The following is a 23,873-nucleotide window of genomic DNA, read 5'->3' as shown; positions in this document are numbered from 1 at the left end:
AGATAGTCCCCCTCCCCCCCCCAAAAAAGGGTACCTGACTGTGTGGATAGAAAGGCAATCATTTTGCATATATGACAAATAAATTGCATGACCCCAGAATATGATTTGGCCAGGGTTATCTTAACCAAAGATAAAAATGAGGCAATTTGAATGGGCACTTGCCTCAGCTATGTAAATGTCATGGTGAGGGTCACTGTCTGCACTTCTGGAGGGGCGCAATTGGATAGCAGGTGAGCGGATGTTATCTCCTGCACCGACCCTCCCCCAGGACTTCAGCGCATTTCCCCATGAACTGGCCCGACTAGCTCTGCTCCATTGAGTTGGGCCAGATGATGTATGTTTGGTTTATTTTTTTGCGTAAAAGTAAATGTATGTAAATTTTGGGCACAATTTGTGTAAATTACGTAATCTGGAGCCTACATTTGTGTAAATTACACAAACTGCAATTGCAGTTTGCACAAATTTCTTTTAATGCAAATAATAAGAACAACAACCAGGAAAGTTCCCAACTTTCGAATAAAGCCATGGAGCTCAGCCTATACATGCAAGCCCAGTCAGGTTCTCAGTGGTAGTCTATTGTCCTCTAAAAAGGGCCAGATTCCACAGCAATGGATATCACTACATGGGGCATGGACAAAGGCAGGATCTACACTACTGCTTTATAACAGCAGTGAAGTGCACTGACAACTGTTGGGGCCCATGGCACATTTGATATGCCATTTTCAAACTGCTTTCAAAGTGTTATATCCTGCTTGGTGTAGATCTGGCTGAAGACATAAAGAAGTGACAGGCATTAAAAAATGAATTTGTGATCCATCCCAGTCAACTCTTGACCATTCACAGCGCTGTTGTTATGCTGCTCAGCATATGGATACAAGCCGAGGAAAGTGGTGGAGATGAAATATTTAAATTGCCTAAGGCAACAAAAATTACTTTGAGCAAACCCTGGTTTGGCATAGGCCTTCTATTTCCTTGCATTCTTTGCTGCTGCTCATTTAACTGAGATAAGGCTAGATTGTTGTTGCTGTTGTTCGTGTGTGTGTGTGTGTGTGTGTGTGTGTGTGTATGATGTAACTGTCATCAGGTTTTAATTTGGGTTTGGATATTATTTCAGTAACAAAATCCATTGTTTGTCTTTTACCCCAGGGCACCTTCAATTAGCTAATGAAGCTTTTGCCATCACAAATCAACTTCAAACTACAAGAGACATTTGGCAGAACATAGCAAAGGTGAGTTATACCTGTCCACATTCACCATGACAAGAGATCTTGAGGGAGAAATAGGATGCACTGCATGGAAAATATGGCTAGGATACTATTATAGTGACTTGCTGTATTCGGGAAGGGGGGGGGCGAGAAGCAGAACCACATCTGTCATGTGAATAATAAACACACATGACTTTCTTTTCATTCATTTTATCTTTAGGGAACAATTACATTATTTATACTTTGATCCTCTGCTCAGTGTAGCAGGAACACTTGAAGTGCCAACAGAGGTTCCTGTGCTGATAAGTCTGATAGGTACTGGTTCCCAGAGCAGTGTTGCTCTTCTTATATTTGCTGTTGATGGTACAGATTGTCTTAAGAGGTGAGTTGGAATAGCACAGAAAAAGGGGCATGATGACAGGGGGAGAAGAGACCATATAAACAACCTACTATCACACAGTGGGTGTTACATGAAATATAAATGTTTGCTAGAACCCAAAAGCAGACTATAGCACAGAACTATGATTTATTTATTTATCAGATTTTAATTGCACCTTTTTAAAAGTGATGTACAACCGTATAAACCAAGATTATGGCAACCAGCTTGATTGATAACTGGCAAATAGAGGGAGAAAACGTGGAGGCAGTGACAGACTTTGTATTTCTGGGCGCAAAGATTACTGCAGACGCTGACTGCAGCCAGGAAATCAGAAGACGTTTACTTCTTGGGAGGAGAGCAATGACAAATCTTGATAAAATAGTTAAGAGCAGAGACAGCACACTGACAACAAAGGTCCGCATCGTTAAAGCAATGGTATTCCCCGTAGTAACCTATGGCTGCGAGAGCTGGACCATAAGGAAAGCTGAGCGAAGGAAGATAGATGCTTTTGAACTGTGGTGTTGGAGGAAAATTCTGAGAGTGCCTTGGACTGCAAGAAGATCAAATCAGTCCATACTCCAGGAAATAAAGCCAGACTGCTCACTTGAGGGAATGGTATTAAAGGCAAAACTGAAGTACTTTGGCCACATAATGAGAAGACAGGATACCCTGGAGAAGAGGCTGATGCTAGGGAAAGTGGAAGGCAAAAGGAAGAGGGGCTGACCAAGGGCAAGATGGATGGATGATATTCTGGAGGTGACAGACTTGACCTTGGGGGAGCTAGGGGTGGCGACAGCCGACAGAAAGCTCTGGCATGGGCTGGTCCATGAAGTCACGAAGAGTCGGAAACGATTGAATGAATAAACAACAACAACAACAACAACCGTGTAAAGTAGACTAGGCTGAGTGATGGAGACAAACTGATGGTTGCCCATGGCACTTCATGGATGAGTGGTTTGAACCTGAATTTCCCTAGTCCGACACTCTAACCATGACACAACACTGGCTCTCATGACTTAAGTTGTTGACATAGCTTGCATGAAGTAACCTGTAGGTCTGCAGTAGATCAATCTAAATTTGGGATATGAATGTCAAAGGTTTGGAGATTTAAAGCCTAACTTGCAACTGACTCCTCCTTCTCCTGGTAAGCTTACCTATTAATGTTATCCTCTTGAAATAAAAGGCATGTTTGTTAGCCACTAGGCAAGTTCACAATCAAACAAACCACCATGGGCTAGGTTTCTGTGCTGGGGACTATCCTAATGCCTCCGACCATACATTTTACCAATGCTAAAAGGACTGGCTGGGTGTCTCTTTCCTTGGTATAAGGTGAAAAGAAATCCATGTCATGGGTTTCTTTTGATCTCATACCAAAAGAGGACCAGGATCTCTTCTCAATCATCCTAGAGTACAGGACATGGAATAATTGGCTCAAGTTACAGGAAGCCAGATTTCAGCTGGACATAAGGGGAAACTTCCTGACTGTTAGAGCAGTACAACAATGTAACCAATTACCTAGGGAGGTCATGGGCTCTCCCACACTAGATGCATTCAAGAGGCAGCTGGACAGCCATCTGTCAGATGCTTTAAGGTGGATTCCAGCATTGAGCAAGCAGTTGGACTTGATGGCCTTATAGGTCCCTTCCAATTCTACTATTCCATGATTCTACGATTCTATGAATCTATGTTGAGCAACATCAGTAATGGGAACACATACAATTATTTAAATTGGGAATCTTCCTTTGTTTTCCTGAAAACTATTTCTTATTTATCCTGAGTAGATAGATCTCTGTGCAAAATTTGATTCATTTTTGCTACTGTTCAATAAGTATTACCCTCCCACAATCAAGCAGGCACTTGTAATACATTCTCCACAGCATGCAACCAGTTGTCAAATTAGCACCACTTCATAGAATCATAGAATAGCAGAGTTGGACAGGGCCTACAAGGCCATCGAGTCCAACCCCCTGCTCAATGCAGGAATCCACCCTAAACCATCCCTGACATATGGTTGTCCAGCTGCCTCTTGAAGGCCTATAATGTGGGAGAGCCCACAACCTCCCTAGGTAACTGATTCCATTGTCGTACTGCTCTAACAGTCAGGAAGTTTTTCCTGATGTCCAGCTGGAATCTGGCTTCCTTTAACCTGAGCCCGTTATTCCGTGTCCTGCACTCTGGGAGGATCAAGAAGAGATCCTAGCCCTCCTCTGTGTGACAACCTTTTAAGTATTTGAAGAGTGCTATCATGTCTCCCCTCAATCTTCTCTTCTCCAGGCTAAACATGCCCTGTTCTTTCAGTCTCTCTTCATAGGGCTTTGTTTCCAGACCCCTGATCATCCTGGTTGCCCTCCTCTGAACACGCTCCAGCTTGTCTGCGTCCTCCTTGAATTGTGGAGCCCAGAACTGAACGCAATACTCTAGATGAGGCCTAACCAGGGCGGAATAGAGAGGAACCAGTACCTCACGTGATTTGGAAGCTATACTTCTATTAATGCAGCCCCAAATAGCATTTGCCTTTCTTGCAGCCATATCGCACTGTTGGCTCATATTCATCTTGTGGTTTACAACAATTCCAACATCCTTCTTGTTTGTAGTATTGCTGAGCCAAGTATCCCCCATTTTGTAACTGCATTTGGTTTCTATTTCCTAAATGTAGAACTTGGCATTTATCCCTATTAAATTTCATTCTGTTGTTTTCTGCCCAGCACTCCAGCCTATCAAGATCACTTTGAAGTTTGTTTCTGTCTTCCGGGGTATTAGCTATCCCATCCAATTTTGTGTCATCTACAAATCTGATCAGCATTCCCTGCACCTCCTCATCCAAATCATTAATAAAAATGTTGAAGAGCACTGGGCCCAGGACTGATCCCTGCGGTACCCCACTCGTTGCCTCTCTCCAGTTTGAGAAGTTTCCATTGATAAGTACTCTTTGAGTACGATTCTGTAGCCAACTGTGAATCCACCTAATAGTTGTTCCATCTAGCCCACTTTTAGCTAGTTTGTGGTAGTTATCCACAACTACTTGTGGTAGTTATCTAAAAAGACCAAATCAAAATCTTCCGTGGAAATTTCAAATGTAGCCCTCTTGATCAAGATGGTCCGGAAAAGCCACTTATAGTATAAGATGTATGAGAGGGCAAGATTCGGCACAGCGCTATTATATACCCAGTAGCTGGGACCTGATAGATGGACAACAAATGATCTCACACAACTGGAAATCCAAAACCACCCTAAGCATTGGCACTTAGATTCAAGCCTTCCTAGCACTGCCAGCCCATAAAATCATATTCTACATTAAATTACAAAGAATGAAAAAAATAATCAAACAATTTTGCACAGCTTCCTCAAATGATATGTGGAGTAAAACACCTATGCTGTCAATAACTGAAATATACTACAGCGCACAAGCCAATGCATAACTACCTCACCAGGGTTGTTGAATTTTGTGACACAGCATACTTCTACTCGCTTTGCCTATACGATACGGTGCTGAGACAGGGCAAATGGGGCTATGGAATAGGCTTATTTCTTTATGCATATATCTGGGTGCTTGCTGGCTTAGCCAACGTCGGGATCTTTATTCTACACACATGTAAGCAGACTTACTTTAAACTACCTTTCCCATTCCGGGAGAAAAAGCTTGCTCCGCTATCTAATCTACAAAAGGACAGGGGGAAGAGAAGTGGGGTGAATGGACAACAGGGATCATTGTAAATTAACCAAGTTTACATAACAAACCCATGTCTCTGTAGACCATATCACATATCCTTGGGGGGAAAAAGTCATGAAATAAACTCATGTAATTCCAATCACATCATTCAACTAACGGAGCAGGGCTGACTTGACTCACATCTTGAGTGGTCTCGGTTGCCACCTCTCCCTTCCCCTGCCCTCCCATGGCCCATCAAGCTTAACTGGGGCAGGAGAAAGGAGAGGTGGAGGTGCCGAGTCCTTGGTCCTCATTGCAATTTTTTTTCCTACCCACTTGGGGACTGGGCCCAGATCTATGCCTTGTGTCAAATCTTTATGATTCCATACTATATCCCTCTTGTGCCTTGCAGGACACACAGTGACGTTTGTTGTGGTATGTTATCAGTGAACTTTAATACCTCTATAAAGCATTAGTGTAGATCTAGCTTGGGGCTGCTAGTCCCAGCATTCCTGGTAGGACCATGGGCCTGCTTTGATCTCCCTTCAGTGGTTCACACAAGACGTTTATCCTTTGTGCACACTGACTTGAAACATGCCCAATACATCAAGTGCCTTTGAGCTGAGTCCAGGGGGTTGTCTTCAAGGTGCCGGGTTGGTGCCGCTCCATTGCCAAACCCCGCATTATCCCTGGTGTTCAGTGATGGCAAGTTAATTTAACGAGGGGAGGGGAGTTTTTCTAACTGGGCCCACCCCTTCCCCCACCTGCGACTTCTGGCAACCAATAGGAGGTTGCCTTTCACCCAGGAATGCTCCCGGAGTGGCTCCGAGAGAGGACAGACTGGTGGAAGAGCTAGGCTGACTTTGCTCTGGCTGGAAAAGTCGGGCTAAGTCCCTGACTTTTCAGCCGTACATCTTTGCCTCTTTGTCCCAGGGTGGCTTTGAATCTGCAGTTGCGTAGTCTAACCAACACAGTGCGGAATTGGAGCCACCCTGGGGCAAAGACAACATTAAGACAGCCCCCAGGAACACTCATGCATCATATTTTTCAGCATAATGCTTGTGTTATGCAGTTTTAATAACAATTTAAGGGGAAAACCTATGCATGTTTAGCAGGAAAACATGCTACCTGGGGCATGTTGGGAGTTGTAGGACCTTTTCCTATCTAAACTTGCACAGGACTGCAACCTTAGTGAGGGAATAATGATCACACTGCATTTGAACCTTACTTTAGTTTGTTCAAGAATAAGGTTCTAGGGTTGCCAGTACTCACAGTTTTAGTACCACATAATATTTAGGAGAAGCTATACTCACAACTTCTATTGATCACATCTGCACTTCAACTTGCATCTTTAATTGGAAGGTTTTATATATATATATATATATATATATATATATATATATATATATATATAATTTTTGAGAGCAGACGCTGACATAATTTTTGAGCTTTTGAAGTTGCCAAGTTTTTAAATAGCTTTGGAAACTGAATAAACTCCCAGAGAAGAATGCCATTGAAAATTACACCATATGAAGTGAAATCCATATGGGGCCTTTAATCAGGACCGGGCCTCTTCTATACCAGACTAATCTAAATATTTGCAGTGTCACTCATCAAAGGTCTATTACAAGTCTGCTAGTTCAGACTTTCTTGTTGCTTTGGGGTCTTTACACAAAGTTATCCCATTATTTTACTCTTGTAGACGGGATGACATGCCCCCCCTCAGCTATTTGTTTTGAAACTACAATGACAGGAAACAACATTCCTCCACATGTTGAAAAATTCAACTTCAGCAGCCAGGCAGGCAGAATGGAGGCCTGTGTGGCTAGTGAGATGGGCTCCCTCATGCCATGGCGAAACGTACCTTCCCCCTTTGCAAACACACACACACACACACACACACACACACACACACACACACACACACAGAGGTAAGGGTTTTCTTTTTCTTGCCTTCCTCCTCCCCTTATCTTACCTTGCAAAATAGTGAGGTGGGCAGTGGGGAAGATTTTTACAAGCATTTCTTCTGAGTACTTGCCAAAGTCCTCAAACTTTTGAGAAGATGGGAAAATTTATCCATCCCCAAACCAGGAATAGTTGGGGGCTGCATCTGGACCACAACTGGAAGTGAAGCAATTTTATTTGGACCTCCCAAATTAATATGTGGATAGGAATGCACTGCAGCTATCTTTCTGATTCCATATTTACCTGGATTTTGCAAAGCAGTTTTCAGCTTTAAAGATACACCAAAATGCATACAATTCAAAGTGCTGGCATTAACATTCATTAACTTCCTCCGCTGTGGCACCCCGGTTGTGGAATGAGCTCCCCAGAGAGGTCCGCCTGGTGCCTACACTGTACTCCTTTCGTCGCCAGCTGAAGACCTTTTTATTCACTCAGTATTTAAACACTTAATTTTAACTTAAATTTAAATGTTACTGTTTTAACTCTGTATTTTATATCAATTTTGCTGTGTGGTTTTATCCTGGTTGTGCTTTTTATACTGTATTTTGTATTTGTGCTTTTAACCTGTTGGTTGTTTTATTGTGGTTTTAATTTTTGTGAACCACTCAGAGAGCTTCGGCTATTGGGCAGTATAAAAATGTAATAAATAAATAAATAAATAAATAAATAAATAAATAAAGCCCTAAACAGCTTGGGGCCAGGCTATCTGAAGGAATGTCTCTTCCCATATGTACCTGCCTGGACCCTAAGGTCATCCTCAGGGGTCCTTCTCTATGAGCCCCTGTCAAAGGAAGTGAAGCAGGTGGCTACCAGGAGGAGGGCCTTCTCTGCTATGGAACCTCAGCTGTGGGATGAGCTTCCTAAAGAGGTTCACTTGGCACCTATGCTATACTCTTTTAGATGCCGGGTGAAAACTTTTTTTTTATTATTTTCTCAGTTTTAACAGACTATCAAATTAATTTTAACTTTGCTGTTTTAAATTTGTATTTTAAATCAGTATTAATTTCTGCATTGCTGCTTGATTTTATCCTAGCTGTGTTTTATATTGTGTTTTATATTATGCTTTTATCCTGTTTGTTTTATAGTTTGAATGGTTTCTATGGTTTTAATTTTTGTAAACTGCCCAGAGAGCTCCAGCTACTGGGTAGTATAAAAATGCAATAAATAAATAAATAAATAAATAAATAATTGTGTATTTTATTTTACCATAAAATGTATATAAAAATGTGTATAAAAATGTGTGCTTTAAGTTAAAATTCCAACAAATGTGTGTGTGGATTTCTGCACAATCAGGTTTCCAAATTGCCTGGAATTTGCCGTACATACAGTTGTACATGTAAAGGCCTCCCCGCTGCAGATGTTCACGCTGTACATGTCGATGCCTATGGGTGGAGCTTTTACATGTGGGGGGGGGAAGTGGTGCTTTAAATCTTTATTTTTATTCTCAAATCAATTCTTCAATGTACTCAACACATTTCGGACAATGTCCTTCATCAGGAGCTGAAGAAGGAGATGGAGGAGAAAAACATTAGGCAGTAGTTTCATGGGTCCAAGTAAAATAGTCCAAACAATGATTTTATTTATTTATTGCATTTTTATACTGCCCAATAGCTGAAGCTCCCTGGGCAGTTCACAAAAATTAAAACCATTCAAAGTATAAAACCAACAGTATAAAAACATAATATAAAATACAATATTAAAAAATGATAAAACTTAATTATAAAAGAAACTCTTAGCTTGTACACCAAGCATCTGTTGCATCTTGAAGAATCTCCAGAGCAGAAGGAGGAGATTTTTCGAGACGCAACAGATGCTTGGCATACAAGTTATGAGTTTCTTTTATAATTAAGTTTTACCATTTTTTATCATTGTTTGGACTTTTTACTTGGATCCGCGAAACTACTCTCTAATGTTTTTCTCCTCCATTTCCTTCTTCAGCTCCTGATGAAGGACACTGTCCGAAATGCGTAGAGTACATTGAAGAATTGATTTGAGAATAAAAATAAAGATTTAAAGCACCAGAACTTTGCTCACCACTTTTTCCCCTTGGTTTAGTGGTGCTTCTTTCCCTCACTTTCGCACCTGGAGCTATAACATGACATGACTTCAGGGAATGGGGATATTCGTTCCTGCTTACGTGATGAGTTTCAATACTTTTCATACTGCCTGAAAAGGACTTGTGTATTTCTGTAGCTGTATTAGGAGATAATTTGGCTCAGCGTGCACATTTTTCATTTCAGTTTAACAATAATTATTTTTAAAGGGGGAGAGCAGAGGATGAATTTCTAAAAAAGTGGAAACCATCAAGAATTTGTATGGTTATTAGCATTCTGTTTACTTTGAAACAAACAAACAAACAAACAAACAAACCACATTTTGATGACTGTGGCAAACTAGAAACATCCAAGCAATGTTCCATGATTTTCCTTTCAATCTGCTGTGTTTGGCTCCTTAGGTAAACATGCTGTAGTCTCAAGAAACCACAACAATTCCGACAGCTGCATTTCTACCTCTGACTCCAGCATTCCCTGCACCTCCTCATCCAAATCATTAATAAAAATGTTGAAGAGCACTGGTCCCAGGACTGATCCCTGCGGTACCCCACTCGTTGCCTCTCCCCAGTTTGAGAAGGTTCCACTGATAAATATGCTTTGAGTCCGATTCTGTAGCCAACTGTGAATCCACCTAATAGTTGTTCCATCTAGCCCACTTTTAGCTAGTTTGTTAATCAGAATATCATGGGGCACTTTGTCAAAAGCTTTGCTGAAGTCAAGATATATGACGTCCACAGCATTCCCACAGTCTACAAGGGAGGTTGCCAGATCAAAAAATGAGATCAAATTAGTCTGACAGGATTTGTTCCTGACAAATCAATGTTGGCTTCTAGTAATCACTGCATTGATTTCAAGGTGTTTACAGACTGACTTCTTTATAAACTGCTCCAGAATTTTCCCAGGGATGGATGTCAGACTGACTGTTCTGTAGTTCCCAGGTTCCTCCTTTTTGCCCTTTTTGAAGATAGGGACAATGTTAGCCCTCCTCCAGTTGTCCGGCACCTCACCCGTCTTCCATGATTTTGCAAAGATAATAGACAAAGGTTCTGAGAGTTCTTCCGCTAGCTCCTTCATTACTCTAGGATGCAGTTCATTGGGCCCTGGAGATTTGAACTCATTCAAGGAAATTACGTGTTCTTTGACCATTTCTTTATCAATCTCAAACTGCAGTCCTGCCCCTCAAATTCTGCTTCACTTTTTTTAGGGGGGTCATAGACCCGCTTTTGGGAGAAGACTGAGGCAAAGTACAGCCTTTTCTTTGTCATCTGTTATCAATTTGCCATCCTCATTAAGCAGTTGAACCACCATTTTTACTACTCACGTATCTGAAGAAAGCCTTTTTATTGCTTTTAGCATCCCTCACTAATCTCAGCTTATTCACAGCTTCAGCCTTCCTGACGCCATTTCGGCACTTCTGTGCCACCTGTCTGTACTCTTCTTTTGTAGCCTGGCCTTCCTTCCACTTCCTATATGTATCTTTTTTTGTAGAATATGTATCCTTTTTTAGAACTGTTAGGCTCCTCCAAATGCTGAGGGAAGCGGGGGTGTTCTTTTGAAAAACTAAAAAACAGAAAGAAGCCCCCTCAGTAACCTGGCTACACTTTAAAAAGGTATGTGGAAACCCTGTCTCTATCCCCAAGGAGAAACATTCTCCAAATTTTCCCTCCTCCCTGTGAAAGAGGCAAAGAAAACAATGCTTCTTTTACAGGGAGAAAGTTCCCAAAAATAAGGGGGAGGTTTCAGCCCTGCACTACTTATTTCTCTGGCTTGTCAGGGGAGAGACAAGCCAGAAGTCTGGGTTTGCAAGTCATGCTAAACAAGCTATGACCCAAAGGTTCTTGTCTCATCACTCCTGCTCTCAGCAGGAGAGATTGTGTAGCCTGTTCAAGAGTCCAGAGGAAATATGATTTATTGTGATGGGTGAACCAGGGCTTTACTTCTAATATCAGAGCCAATATGCATCTAAGTACCAGTTGCCGGAGAACACAAGCAGGAGTGTGCTACTGTTCTCATGACCTGCTTGTGAGTTTCCCATAGGCATCTGGTTGGCCATTTTGAACTAGCATGCTGGACTAGCATGCTGGACTAGAGAGGCCTTTGGTCTGATCCAGCACAGCCCTTTTTATGTTTTAAGAGTTTAAATGTTATCATCAACATATACATGCCTTAGACATTCAAAGCATTTAATGTAGATGATCTCAATAATCGTTAAAACAGATCAAAAAGTTAGGTCAGTATTTATTTGCTCAATTGTCTAGGGCCACTTATACGGTTCATGCAGAAGCTAGACTTAAACCAGAGTCTTCCCTGAACTGCTCATGATGAAGGCAACAAGGTTAAAATATTTAGAGTGGGAATATTGAAACAAGAAGGTATCTTTTATTAAAGCCTGCATGTCTCTCTCCCACCCCACCCCAGCCACTTTTTAACTATTAATATTACGGCTGCAAAATCAATCTGCCAGCTGCTTCTTAAATAGTAGCAGTTGTCAGTCCTGATTTAATGTAAAATTCTAAGTACAACTGAATGCGCTAATTTGTTCTGCCAAACTTAAATCTGCTGTGTTTAATGACCGACATGCTCTACTATTTATGAATATTGTATCATAGTATTTCGTGTCATGTTTATGCAATGCATTATTTATAAATGCTACATTTCTCTCTCTAAAGAGCATAATTATCAATTAGTGGATGCCATAAATAAATATTGTTCACTTTGCAGAGAACTTTATGAAATGCACAAAGGGACAAGGAAGGCAGAACCACAATTCTTGTCAGTTTTTATTGGCAGAGTAATCTCAGAGCACAGTTCAAAAGAGATCCAGCCAACCAGATTAAAGTGGATGATACAAGAGCACGGGAAGTATACATTTGGATTCAGAATTATTTATACCAATTGGTACCAAATCCTTTACACAGTTTGCTGATTACTAACATGTTCTAGACAGTTAAAAATCTCCTTTTTACAGACTTTTATTTTACACTCAGAGGGTAAAACACATTCTTAAACAAGTTAAATCCCCTAGCTCTACCAGACGTTAGGGCACATTACATAATTAATTGTATCTTTGGAGAGTGGCTGTAATATGTTTCCTTATGTCAATGCTCCCAACTATAGACATTGAAACATGTTGCCAACATCCCCATAATTAAACACACTAGACAAAGCCGGAGTTATTAGGGCGAGTTTACAATGCAGCGTATGTGATTACCCTGTGGCTGGTGATCTGGATTAGGGTGCAGACTTCTGTCTAAATGGATATCCTTCCTGGATTGGAACCAACCAAGAGCTTTGCATAATGCATTTATGAAATGAGTTATCACCTGATGGAGTGATGGCCACCATGGATTGTATTCTAAACATACATCCAATGATGTAAGCCCCACTGACACCACAGAGCTAATTTCTGAGCCAGCATGCCTAGGATCCCATTACTAGAAGGCTTTGAAATGGGATTAGACAAATGCATGGAGGTCTACCAATGATTTTTAGAAGCTCCAGGTTTAGAAGACAGATACCTACTGTGGGGAGTGAGGAAGCAGCAGGGGAAGTCTTGCCTATATTTCCTACTGTGACATATGACTGGACAATCATAGAATCATAGAATAGCAGAGTTGGAAGGGGCCTACAAGGTCATCGAGTCCAACCCCCTGCTCAATGCAGGAATCCACCTTAAAGCATCCCTGACAGATGGTTGTCCAGCTGCCTCTTGAATGCCTCTAGTGTGGGAGAGCCCACAACCTCCCTAGGTAACTGATTCCACCGTCGCACTGCTCTAACAGTTAGGAAGTTTTTCCTGATGTCCAGCCGGAATCTGGCTTCCTTTAACTTGAGCCCGTTATTCCGTGTCCTGCACTCTGGGAGGATCGAGAAGAGATCCTGGCCCTCTTCTGTGTGACAACCTTTTAAGTATTTGAAGAGTGCTATCATGTCTCCCCTCAATCTTCTCTTCTCCAGGCTAAACATGCCCAGTTCTTTCAGTCTCTCTTCATAGAGCTTTGTTTCTAGACCTCTGATCATCCTGGTTGCCCTCTTCTGAACATGCTCCAGCTTGTCTGTGTCCTTCTTGAATTGTGGAGCCCAGAACTGGACACAATACTCTAGATGAGGCCTAACCAGGGCCGAATAGAGAGGAACCAGTACCTCACGTGATTTGGAAGCTATACTTCTATTAATGCAGCCCAAAATAGCATTTGCCTTTCTTGCAGCCATATCGCACTGTTGGCTCATATTCAGCTTGTGATCTACAACAATTCCAAGATCTTTCTCATTTGTAGTATTGCTGAGCCAAGTGTCCCCCATCTTGTAACTGTGCATTTGGTTTCTATTTCCTAAATGTAGAACTTGGCATTTATCCCTATTAAATTTCATTCTGTTGTTTTCAGCCCAGCACTCCAGCCTATCAAGATCACTTTGAAGTTTGTTTCTGTCTTCCAGGGTATTAGCTATCCCACCCAATTTTGTGTCATCTGCAAATTTGATCAGCATTCCCTGCACCTCCTCATCCAAATCATTAATAAAAATGTTGAAGAGCACTGGGCCCAATGTTGGAGGCTAGGGTGACCAACTGTCAGGATTTCCCCGGATTTGTCCTGGTTTTTGTTCTTTCCATAGTGTCAGGGAGGATTTTCTATAATTTTCAATAATGTCCTGGAATGACACACCTTCCCCTTTAAGGCTGCCATTAGCATGGCAGGAGGGAATGACATACTTTCTTGAGGCACATCATTCCCCCACCCCAAGCTCCAATTGAGGTCTTAAAGGGGAAAGTGGGTCATTCGTGGACATTATAGAAAAGGCCCCAATTGGAGTGGATGGTGGTGGTGCAGAACGAAATCCTTTCCCCTCCTCCACTCCAATCGGGTTCTTTAAGGTGGCGGGGGAATAACATACTTTCTGCAGGACTCAGAAAGCTGCTTCCCCACACACACACTAGGTGTCCTCTTTTTTGGTTTCCCAAATATGGTCACCCTATTGGAGGCCGAATGCTGGACTAGATGCTGGATTATCCATGAGGGCTTTTTCTATGTTCTTATCTCTCTCTCTCCTTTTCACTAACTTTCCAATATGCTTGCTTTTAATAATGCATTTAATGCTTTTACACTAGGTAAATAGTGCTTACATATAGTGCTACATGGTCAGTAGACAGCACTATAGCAGCAGTACTTGGAGAAAAACAAAAAACTAAAGCATTAACTCCTAGATATATCTGGAAAACAGCCAGTCCTTCATTCATTCTCTGGGATAGAGTGGAAGAAACTATTCCAGTTTCACAAGAAGAGACTGCTCTTACTTTGCACAAATAAACAACCATAGAGGAAAGCCCGAATAGATCTTTGTCAGTGGTGCTTGTTTAGTGATGCCTCACTTCTACAAGCAATTACAGCAACTAGGGATGGGAGAACTTCACTCCAAAGCTTAGTTCAGTTCACTATAAGAACATAAAAAGAGCCATGCTGGATCAGACCAAGGGTCCACGTAATCCAGCACTAGATGCCAACCAGGAACCCACAAGCAGACATGCGCAGGACACGGGTGCAACAGCACCCTCCCACCCATGTTCGGCAGCAACTGGTGTATATAGGTTTACTGTCTCTGATACTCCCATTCTTGTTTGTGTTTGCCTGTTCAAACAGGAAAAGTGTGCAATTTTCTCCCATTGACTAAAGTGTGAAAATGCATATTTTTAAAGTGAGTATTTCTTAACGTGTGCATTTTTAAAAGTGCAGATTTTGTGAACGCAAGTAGAAATTCAGGAACGCACAAATATTTCTGGAGAATGCACACTCCCATACATGTTTGGGGTTGTGAATGGGGTATTTTTAAGTGATTTGTGAAATGAAATAAAATTCTCATATATCCCTAAAAGCAAAACTATTACATTCTGTCCATAGTGAGCATACAATGAGATCTATAGAATCTTGCACTAAAGCACATTCTTGTATAACCCTGCCTGACTCTACAGTTTTCTCTAAATGAGTGATTTATTGCACACTCGTGATTGGTGACTCACAGAAGTTTGCGTCAACAGCCAGGACATCACCTGTGCTATCCACTGGAAATTTCGCTTTTAACCCCCACCCCAGAAATAATGTGATAATATCTGAGAAATAGCAGGATCTCCCTGTGTGTAAACCTAGTGTTGCAGTATAATTATACCACTAGATGGTGCTGTCCCATTAAAGCTAATAGATGTGAATGGGACATGCAGAGAGGAAGTATTCAGTTTCAAACCATATGGGTGCCATGACTGCTCGTGTAATGGGACCAATTATAATCCCAGAAAGAAAGCAGAAGCAGAAAGCCCCGGTAAAGCAGTGGGATTTTTTTTAAAAAAGTAGAGAAGCTCTCCTTGTTTATGTTCCTCTGCCAATTTCTTCACTGCATTTCCTTTCCTCTGTTCTTCCGAGAAACTCAAAGCAAATTACTTGTGGTTCCCAGGCAGTCTCTTATCAGGTACTGACCATAACCATACCTGCTTACTGTCTACACCAAGGGTGCACACTTGTGGCCCTCCAGATGTTATTGAACTCCAACTCCCATCATCTCTCATTATTGGCTATGCTGGCAAGAGCTGATAGGCATTGTAGTCCAACATTAGGACTGCTAAATTTTTGTGTGTGTGCTATGTGCTCCATGTAATAGCCACGGGCTTGGTTACATTTCCTGTGTCCCACTGGAGCCATGAATTCCAACACGCTTTCAATTTCAAGGGTTTTATTTTAATGCAGAAGGAGCTTCCTTATATTGAAATAGAACACTGGCACACCTAGCCCTATTTCATGAAACCTAACAGCACCTTCCCATAGCAGCTCGAGCACAGGTCTCTCCAGGTTGTTTGGATCCAGGCATGTTTACAGTGTGATCCTAGGTGTGTCTACGCAGAAGTAAGTCCTACTGAGTTGAATTGAGCTTAATTCAAGGTAAGTGTGTACACCATTGCAGCCTTAGTTGCACTTAGGTCCCATTGAAATCAATAGGATAAATCAGACCATAAGGCCAATTGATTTCAATACATAATATCCATTATCTATTAAACCTGGGACTTCGTGAACACCAAAGCAGGCACTTTCCTCTGAGACGCAGACTCCTCCCCCACCACCAGTATCTGCATTTCCCATACTACAAGAAAAAGTCCTCGCTAGAAAACTATTGCAATGTTTGGCCACAGGTACATGAATGGTGTGTGACATCGGAATGCTATGGTATCATTTACCATTGGTTTGCTAATGCATAATATCGAAGTGTAGTTTATTTGCATTTTTTAATAATAAGCAAACATTCAACAATTTGGCTCCTTCAACAATGCCTTTTAAAGGATCCAGAGCTTTCAGGTGAGGCATTTCCATGCTAAATACTCAAAGCTTTTATTTATTTGATTACACTTTAGCTGCTGTATTAATCATGTTTAATATAGGTTTAAAACACACACACACCCTAAAATACATTGGTTTGAGTTTTACAGTAACTATTTTGCAAAGCTATTGAGAGTTTGGTCTCTCATCCAAATAAATAATAAAATGTATCCCATCTCACTCTCAACTAGCCAAGAATGAATCATATTTTCCTGGTAAGGTAAAAGAGCAATAAATGAATCTGAAGCAAACAAGTCTGGGAAGAATTCCTGAAGGATCTGTAAACAGAATGCACAGCAAGACAGCACACACACAGAGCACCAAATGTAAACACTCGAAAGCTTTCTGTGGTGTGATGCCATCAGGGACAGAGATGATCTTTGCAAAAGTGGCAAAGGTCACACAGTGTTTGCTACATTTCTGTGGCAGATTCTGTCATGTCAGTTCAGATTTGGATTTGCACCAAGCCAAGAACTCTGAAGACAGGCCATTCATCTGTGTCATTTTGCCTTAACCAAGTGCTGTTACAGACACAGTGTGGCCTCTCCAGGACAGTGGGGTGAGGTTGCATGCTTCCTCCTCCAGGAAGGCATGTGACATCTTAGCAGCTGCCAGGTCCCAGTGCCTTGGCAAGGCCCACATGCCCTGGAACTGGGGGGAAAATTAGGCCTGGCTCTACATCCCAGGGAATTTGGGAAATTAAAATGGTGGCTAGGTGGAGGCTGTGCAGTCTACTTGGAGAACAGCCACTGCTGCTCCTGCCAACAAGTGAATCCACCAGAGGCCACTGGTGAAGGAAGGGGGCACCATTTTGTCTAAGACACTCTCAAACCAGGACCAGTCTGATCCTCCTCCTAACTGTTTCAATGTTTGCATTTCCCCACCTTTCCACCACTGGTTTTAACCCTGTTTAAGGGTTACAAGAACTCTCACCTTCAGCATGGCCAACATCAACCTGGTTCCCTTTTAATCAGGATTTGCTAACCAAACAATGGTTAAGCCTTAACCATGGTCAAGGGATAAACCCTGCTACCTCTGAATTTGCTCCTAGATGGCTTCCGCCAATGAGTTATCTAATGGGAGATTTTTGCAGTCACCTGCCCCTCCACAGAAGTATTGCTAACATCTGTCATACCCTCAGTTTGGTCTGAGCCAGATGCAGTGCAGTTACTCAAAATTTGTTGAAACATATTTTCTTATTCAAATGTTGGTAAATGGCAAAGTGTCCAATACAAATTCCCAGCAGAAACCAGTTTTTAGCAGCTCTGTCATAGAGGTTCCTCACTTCTAATCTATCACATGAGAGCAATGTTGGTTCCAGGTCTTTGAGGGCCTTTGGGCAAGGCCCCCTCAATGGGCCCCCTCCCTCTACCTCCTCATCACTATTGTTGCCTGCTGCTATTGCACCTTATCCTCTTTCTTGTTATTGGTACCACTTGTTTGCTTGACAGACAGAGAGCCAGCATCTACCACTGCATGTTCACTTGCATACTTGTACACCTGTCACTACCACTATTGGCTGGGCCAGAGCATGAGGCAGATGAATAAGCAAGTGTGCAATGATGAACAGGAGGAGAAACTCCCAGGGGCTCTTGTCCCTGGATCCCTGCTCAAGTGTGGGCTTTCAGTAGGTGCCCAGCCTTGCCTACCCTTGACGCTGATCTGACAGTTATACCGATCATTTAAAAAAATAAGTAACCAGTGCTATAAAATCAATTGGTAATATTCAAGTTTATCTAGGAGTCATCGCAAATGTCCATGCACATGTGGTAATCCAATTGAATATCAAAGTGTTCAAATGAAAGACAATGACTAAATCAACCAGCCATTCCTACTTATCTACGTTATCCATCTCTAGGTCATTATGTTCTGTTTCTACCTCTTGTCAGAATTGTAACAAAAGAAGTCAACATTTACCAACCAAAAACATCAGCAATGGAGTGACCTAAAAGATCAGAGTGCCACAGATTAACAGCCAAATACTTTTTTTCAGTGAGCTTATCCTCAAGCATTAACCATCACACTTTGGGCATGGCTAGACGGGGTGGGTGGGTGGGGGGTGGAGGGCGATGATCTTGTGATTTTATGATCACAAGATTGTCGCCCTCGTCTACATGTGGAGCGCGATGTCCAGGAAGGAAGAGGACATCGCAGCCGCCATTTTGTCTTTTGGTTTGAATCCCAGGAGAGCGCAGAAGCGTTCCTGCAAAAAAGTGTTTTGTAAAAAAACAACCACCCTCAAGCTCCCCCCCACCCCAGCCCGATGGGCACAGAGCTCCTGAGGAGCTCCGTGCCCCATGCCCAGTTCCCGGATCCTCGCGTTTACTCATGAGGAGCTGGGACATACCAGTGACGGCGGGCCACATGTTCCGGGGTCTCAGGATCATTCTGAGACCACAGAAAAATCAGGGGAAACAGATAGGGCGATATCCCGGAGAAAGGGAGGAATCATCCCTCCCTGCTCCCGGGTTCCCCTGTGCATCATGTGGATGCACAGGGATGATCCGGGGGTGATCCCCAGGATAAGCCATCATCTAGCCATGCCCTTTGTCTTCCATAAGGCAGGCAAAACATTTCTTTCAGCTTCAGCTCTATGACCCAGGAGAACCGGCAATGGAATGCTCAGCAGCCAGAATTGCATGTAATTAACAGGCAGGGGTAAACAGCATGAACTGACAGGAATTAAGCTACACTTGCTCTAAGCTAATGGAGTTGGCATGGACTGGGTGACAGACTCAAAGATTCTCAAGTGCAGTTTTGCCCCAAATATGCCATTTGGAAGCAATTCTCAGTTAAACCTATTTCCAAGTTTTGCCCCCATCCAGCAAAGAGAAATCGGTATGCAGAAACAAATTCCTTCCAACCACACACACACACAAGCACTTGTTGCAAGGTGTCAGGTCCTCATCATCCAGTAACCTGTACAGCATGTGCTGTTCCATCTCCAATCCAGAAATACATTGTGGCAGAGTTAAAAGTGATACTATTTTGAATATTTGTACAATGTTTAATGTGCGTCATCCATTGGAAAGATGAGCAGAAAAATGGTGTGTATCAAAATGCAGCCCACTCACAGAAAGAAAATCACTCCTCACAATTACCTTTCTACAACATCCTCGCCATTCCAGCAGGTTGAGCTGTCTTTCATCACGAGATCCCCATCACAGAGTCTTTCTGTTAAAGACCCATAAAGAGTTCTGGATCGTTTCATGTAGTTGATGAATTCCCTAGAAATTAGAAGTGCAACATGAAAACACAACATTGACAGTAGCACATTGATATTCTTCTACTGACTAATTTTAATAATGTACTAATCGTGTGTATAATATGTTTGCTCTTGAATTATTGGCCAACTCTATCGGTAACAACACTACGATATTGAGAATGAAACCACGCATTACATGTAAATGCATGTATTGAAATACTAATGACTGATCCTTGTAGTAAAAAGCAGTTATGGAAGGAGGTGATCTTACCAGAGAAGCAGCCGAGGGAAGGAGATACTTAATTCTCTCCTACCACTTTTCTGTTGAAATTTCCTGTCTCACTTCCCCTAACTGCTAAGTTCCAAACCCAAATTTGCAAACACACATATGGAATCCCTATATGCGGGGGAGGGAGGAGCTTGGAGAGAGTTGCAGTGGAAAAGTGGTGGGTGGAGAAAGGATTCAGCCTGCCTTCCCCATCCCCACCAATCCTGTGCTGCATTTGAAAAGCTACACATGTACACGGTTCATGATTTTAAAAATAAAGTAAAATAATCATTGTGACCTATTTCTAAACTGACTGTGTTTAAGATGGAGTTGCCTAAGTTTAATATGAAGGTTTTTCTTCCCATAACCAAAATCAGAATTTTAACTCTACCACAACAATAAATCAAGTGTGTTTGTTTGTTTTAAAATTGAACAGAGAAGGCGGCTTCATTCTGAAGTTAATTCTTAATTCGTAACCGCACTAGGCGATTCAGAACATGTCAACAAAGATGCCAGCCCATCATTAACTATCCTTTCCACTTTGGCATTACAAGACGGAATTTGTCACTGAAGTTGGAACATTATTTTGTGGGTGTGCTAGAGAACAAAGTAAAGACCCAGCTGGCGCAGTAACAGCCAGGTTTGCAATTCTCGATTTGAAAGGAAAATATGTCTGCTGAATAACCATCTAGTCACATCCTAAGAACAGTGACTGGATTACATCTGTGTTAAGTGACCTGTACAGTATTGGCTCTCAGCAACTATTCAGACATCCTGGGACTTCCCTGCCTTTATTTATATTCTAACGTTTCCCAGATTCCTAAACCTTACAGCTAAATCTTAACATGAATACCCCACAAGCAGAAGAAAAATGCAGGAGATTATCCAATTCCTCCCTGGATTGTTCCCCCTATGCATGAAAGAGCGTTTCTACACTGCTGCACCCTTTCCTAAGCCACTCCCCAGTGTGGCTAGAGCTCCATGCAAGCATTGCTGTGCACAGAGGAGTCTGGATCACGCTCATAAATGCAATTACAGCTTTTTTTGGGCTGCCCGTTACACGAGGCAGAGTGTGGCAGCCACTTCAGTCAGCTGAGTTTGCGGTCAGGAAAGGGCAGCAAATTATTGTTGATGTTATGGCAATTATTTATTTGTTTGTTTGTTTGTTTTACATGCAGGAGATGCACCTGTACATATTTCTGTCTCTGGTGCCAAAATAACTTGGCCATCCTTGGGTGCTCTGGCCTTGATTTGAGGGTGGAGCATACTGTTTGGTGTTCTGCCTCAGGCAGTAAAATGACATGGGCCAATCTTTTCCAGACCCAGATTAAAAGGCAACTCTGGTGTAGGCATGGCACACAGAGGTGAGCTTTTAGCCACAAATGTATGGACTGATGGGAAAGGGTGGTTCAGGTCTCATATTAACGCCCAGCACAACATCTAACTGTATATTGAATTTTGAAGTGTGATATGTTACTTTTTAAAAATTGAAGAAAAAAGAATGGGTTATCTGAAAAGCATGGTAGAAACCTCAGATCTGGAACCCAGTAATAATCAGAATCTGTTTTCCATGTTACCCAGCTTTCTATAAAAATAATGAGCACATCTTGTGTTAATAGTAAATAGCTCATTTAAGAATTAGATTTCCGAAAAATACTATCGTTTTTATTCACATAAATCATTGCACTTGAGTTACAAAATTAATAACAAAGGTATCTCTATGGTAATGTTGAACAAGCCCTTATATTCCTAGAATGGAACCAAGAGCCTTAACGTTTGGAGAGCTCATTTAAAACGAAAAGACAAAAGCATGTTGGCTTCTTTTCATTCTTACCGGGACATTTTTTTCAAACTTCTGGATTTGTCATTCTTTGAAGCTTTCAGAGGCAGAGAACTGGAATGGGCCAGGAGAATAGTCAGAAGAGGGGGAAAGGGGGGAATTCAGGCAAATGAAGAAAGAAATGAGAAACAAAAAGTAATAAATTATTTGAAAGAAAAGATAATCAAGAACATGCATAGGATTAAACCAGAAATGAACCAATGTAATTAAAATATGCTTCAACTTATATTTTTAAAATGTATGGCACAGTCCAGCTACAGCTTAATTCTAGCTAAATTGTGCCCCCTTTGCTTGAGGATTTGAGCCTTTCTCTAAAATATATAAGAGGAAATTGATGGGTTGTTGTTTTTAATGAATGTTATTACAAAATGAAGCTTTAAAAGACTGAAAATAAATAGACTTCATTTATCTGTCATAGCCAAATGTCACATAAAGAAGAGTTATTGTATATATGTGAGAACAAAGCAGGGCAAATGTTTTGTGGATGAGAGGCACAAATGAAAGTATGGTAGATGGAAAAGCATTCATTTTCAGGGGCACAAAACATTAGCTGTTTTTCCTCAAAAACAAAACAAAAGTGCCTTGCCCCCTCAGGTACATTGGAAACGTGGAGATTAAATAACTAGATAGTCTGCTGGTTATTTTAGCTAAGCTGCAAGGCTCACAGTCCTTTCAGAAGAGTGGTAGGTCAGTCACAGAGCACAAGCTTCACAATGGCGGCTGGTGCCCATTGAAGCTGTCGGGGCGGAGGACAGGGCAGATGCTCAATACTCTACTGAAATTACCAGAGGAGTACAGGCAAAGATCCCACATGGCACATGGAAGCAGTGGAGCAAATGTATCTGGTTGTGCATGGGGGAGGAACTCTGTCACAAATCAGTGGGGGACAAGCAGGTGTTCACTGCTCCATTTGCTTCTAATATAGACCCACCTCTGTGAGCTTAGTATGCAAAAGGTCCCAGGTTCAACCCTGGTCTCTCCAAGGACGGCTGGACAAGACCTCTGCATGAAACTACGGAGAGCTGTTGTCAGTTAGTATATACAGCACTAAAGTAAATGGACCAATGCTCTGACTTGATATAAGTCAGCTTACTGTGTTCCTATGAAAGCCCTACAAGCAACAGGATTTTGAATTGGAAGAACCTTTGAAAAACCTTCAGCTCACAGGTGTATTTTAAAGAAAATGGCTCCCATGGGCCCCTATAGGAAAACCTATGAAACATGGATGCTCGTAATGGTCTAGAATATCTCCCTATACAGTTTAAGTTAAAAAGAGAGCCACAGGTAATAAAAACATACAGTGAAACCCTGACGTTGTATTACCTCAGCTGTTCCCTTCTCCAATTAAAGTCCAAGTTCTGTGCTTTTAAACAGAATGTATTTCCAGTCTGTGTTTAGTGGCCGGATATATTAAAGTGGAACTCAGATATCACAGCCAAGGATCTTGTGTTGCCAAATGTCATGAGTTAGGTCTGTATAATGCTTTTCTTTGGAATCAACAATAAAGCTGACATTTATTGATTAGGATGTGGGCTTCATGCATGTATGATGGCTACTCTGGATGTTCATGTGATCCCAAAATGTTATATGGCCTCTCATGTTGGAATTGCCAGGTATAAGAAAAACTGTATTTGCAATGTCTGTGCATTTCTGAATTGTCTTTAGTAATAGAAAAAACACCCACTAACATCTGCTGGAAAGGTGTAGCATTGCATCTACATGCATAGTTAAGAGTAACCAAAGCATCATGCAGTTTTCAGCCATGCCAACATTGTCTCCAGAGAGACAGATTTCACAAAGTTAAAAAGATGTGGGCAGAGAAAAATAAATCTAGACGGTGATAAAATAGAAAATTACTATTCTGAGCACACACATCAGCCACAAGGAAAGAGGAAACAGAACACAAAGGGTGAAGTGTTTACCAATCTGGAATTGATTACACCACCATCTTGG

The 23,873-nt window shown here is 41.8% G+C and overlaps 1 protein-coding gene across 2 annotated transcripts in view; it reads right to left on the bottom strand.

Annotated features, from left to right (window-relative positions):
* Nucleotides 1–23,873, bottom strand: part of LOC134402647 (glypican-5-like) — a 505,390-nt gene that overhangs the window by 268,284 nt on the left and 213,233 nt on the right. Inside the window, exons 5-6 of one of the 2 annotated variants that reach the window (XM_063132253.1) lie at nucleotides 21,915–21,974; nucleotides 19,709–19,834 (exon numbers count right to left, since the gene is read on the bottom strand). In XM_063132253.1, coding sequence (XP_062988323.1) covers nucleotides 19,709–19,834; nucleotides 21,915–21,974 — 186 coding nt within the window. The remainder of the gene's footprint in view (nucleotides 1–19,708; nucleotides 19,835–21,914; nucleotides 21,975–23,873) is intronic. The other variant, XM_063132254.1, reaches the window with a different exon arrangement.

Source organism: Elgaria multicarinata, chromosome 8 (assembly GCF_023053635.1).
Source record: "Elgaria multicarinata webbii isolate HBS135686 ecotype San Diego chromosome 8, rElgMul1.1.pri, whole genome shotgun sequence".
Taxonomy (NCBI): Eukaryota; Metazoa; Chordata; class Lepidosauria; order Squamata; family Anguidae; genus Elgaria; species Elgaria multicarinata.
This window is presented reverse-complemented; position numbering and strand designations above follow the sequence as displayed.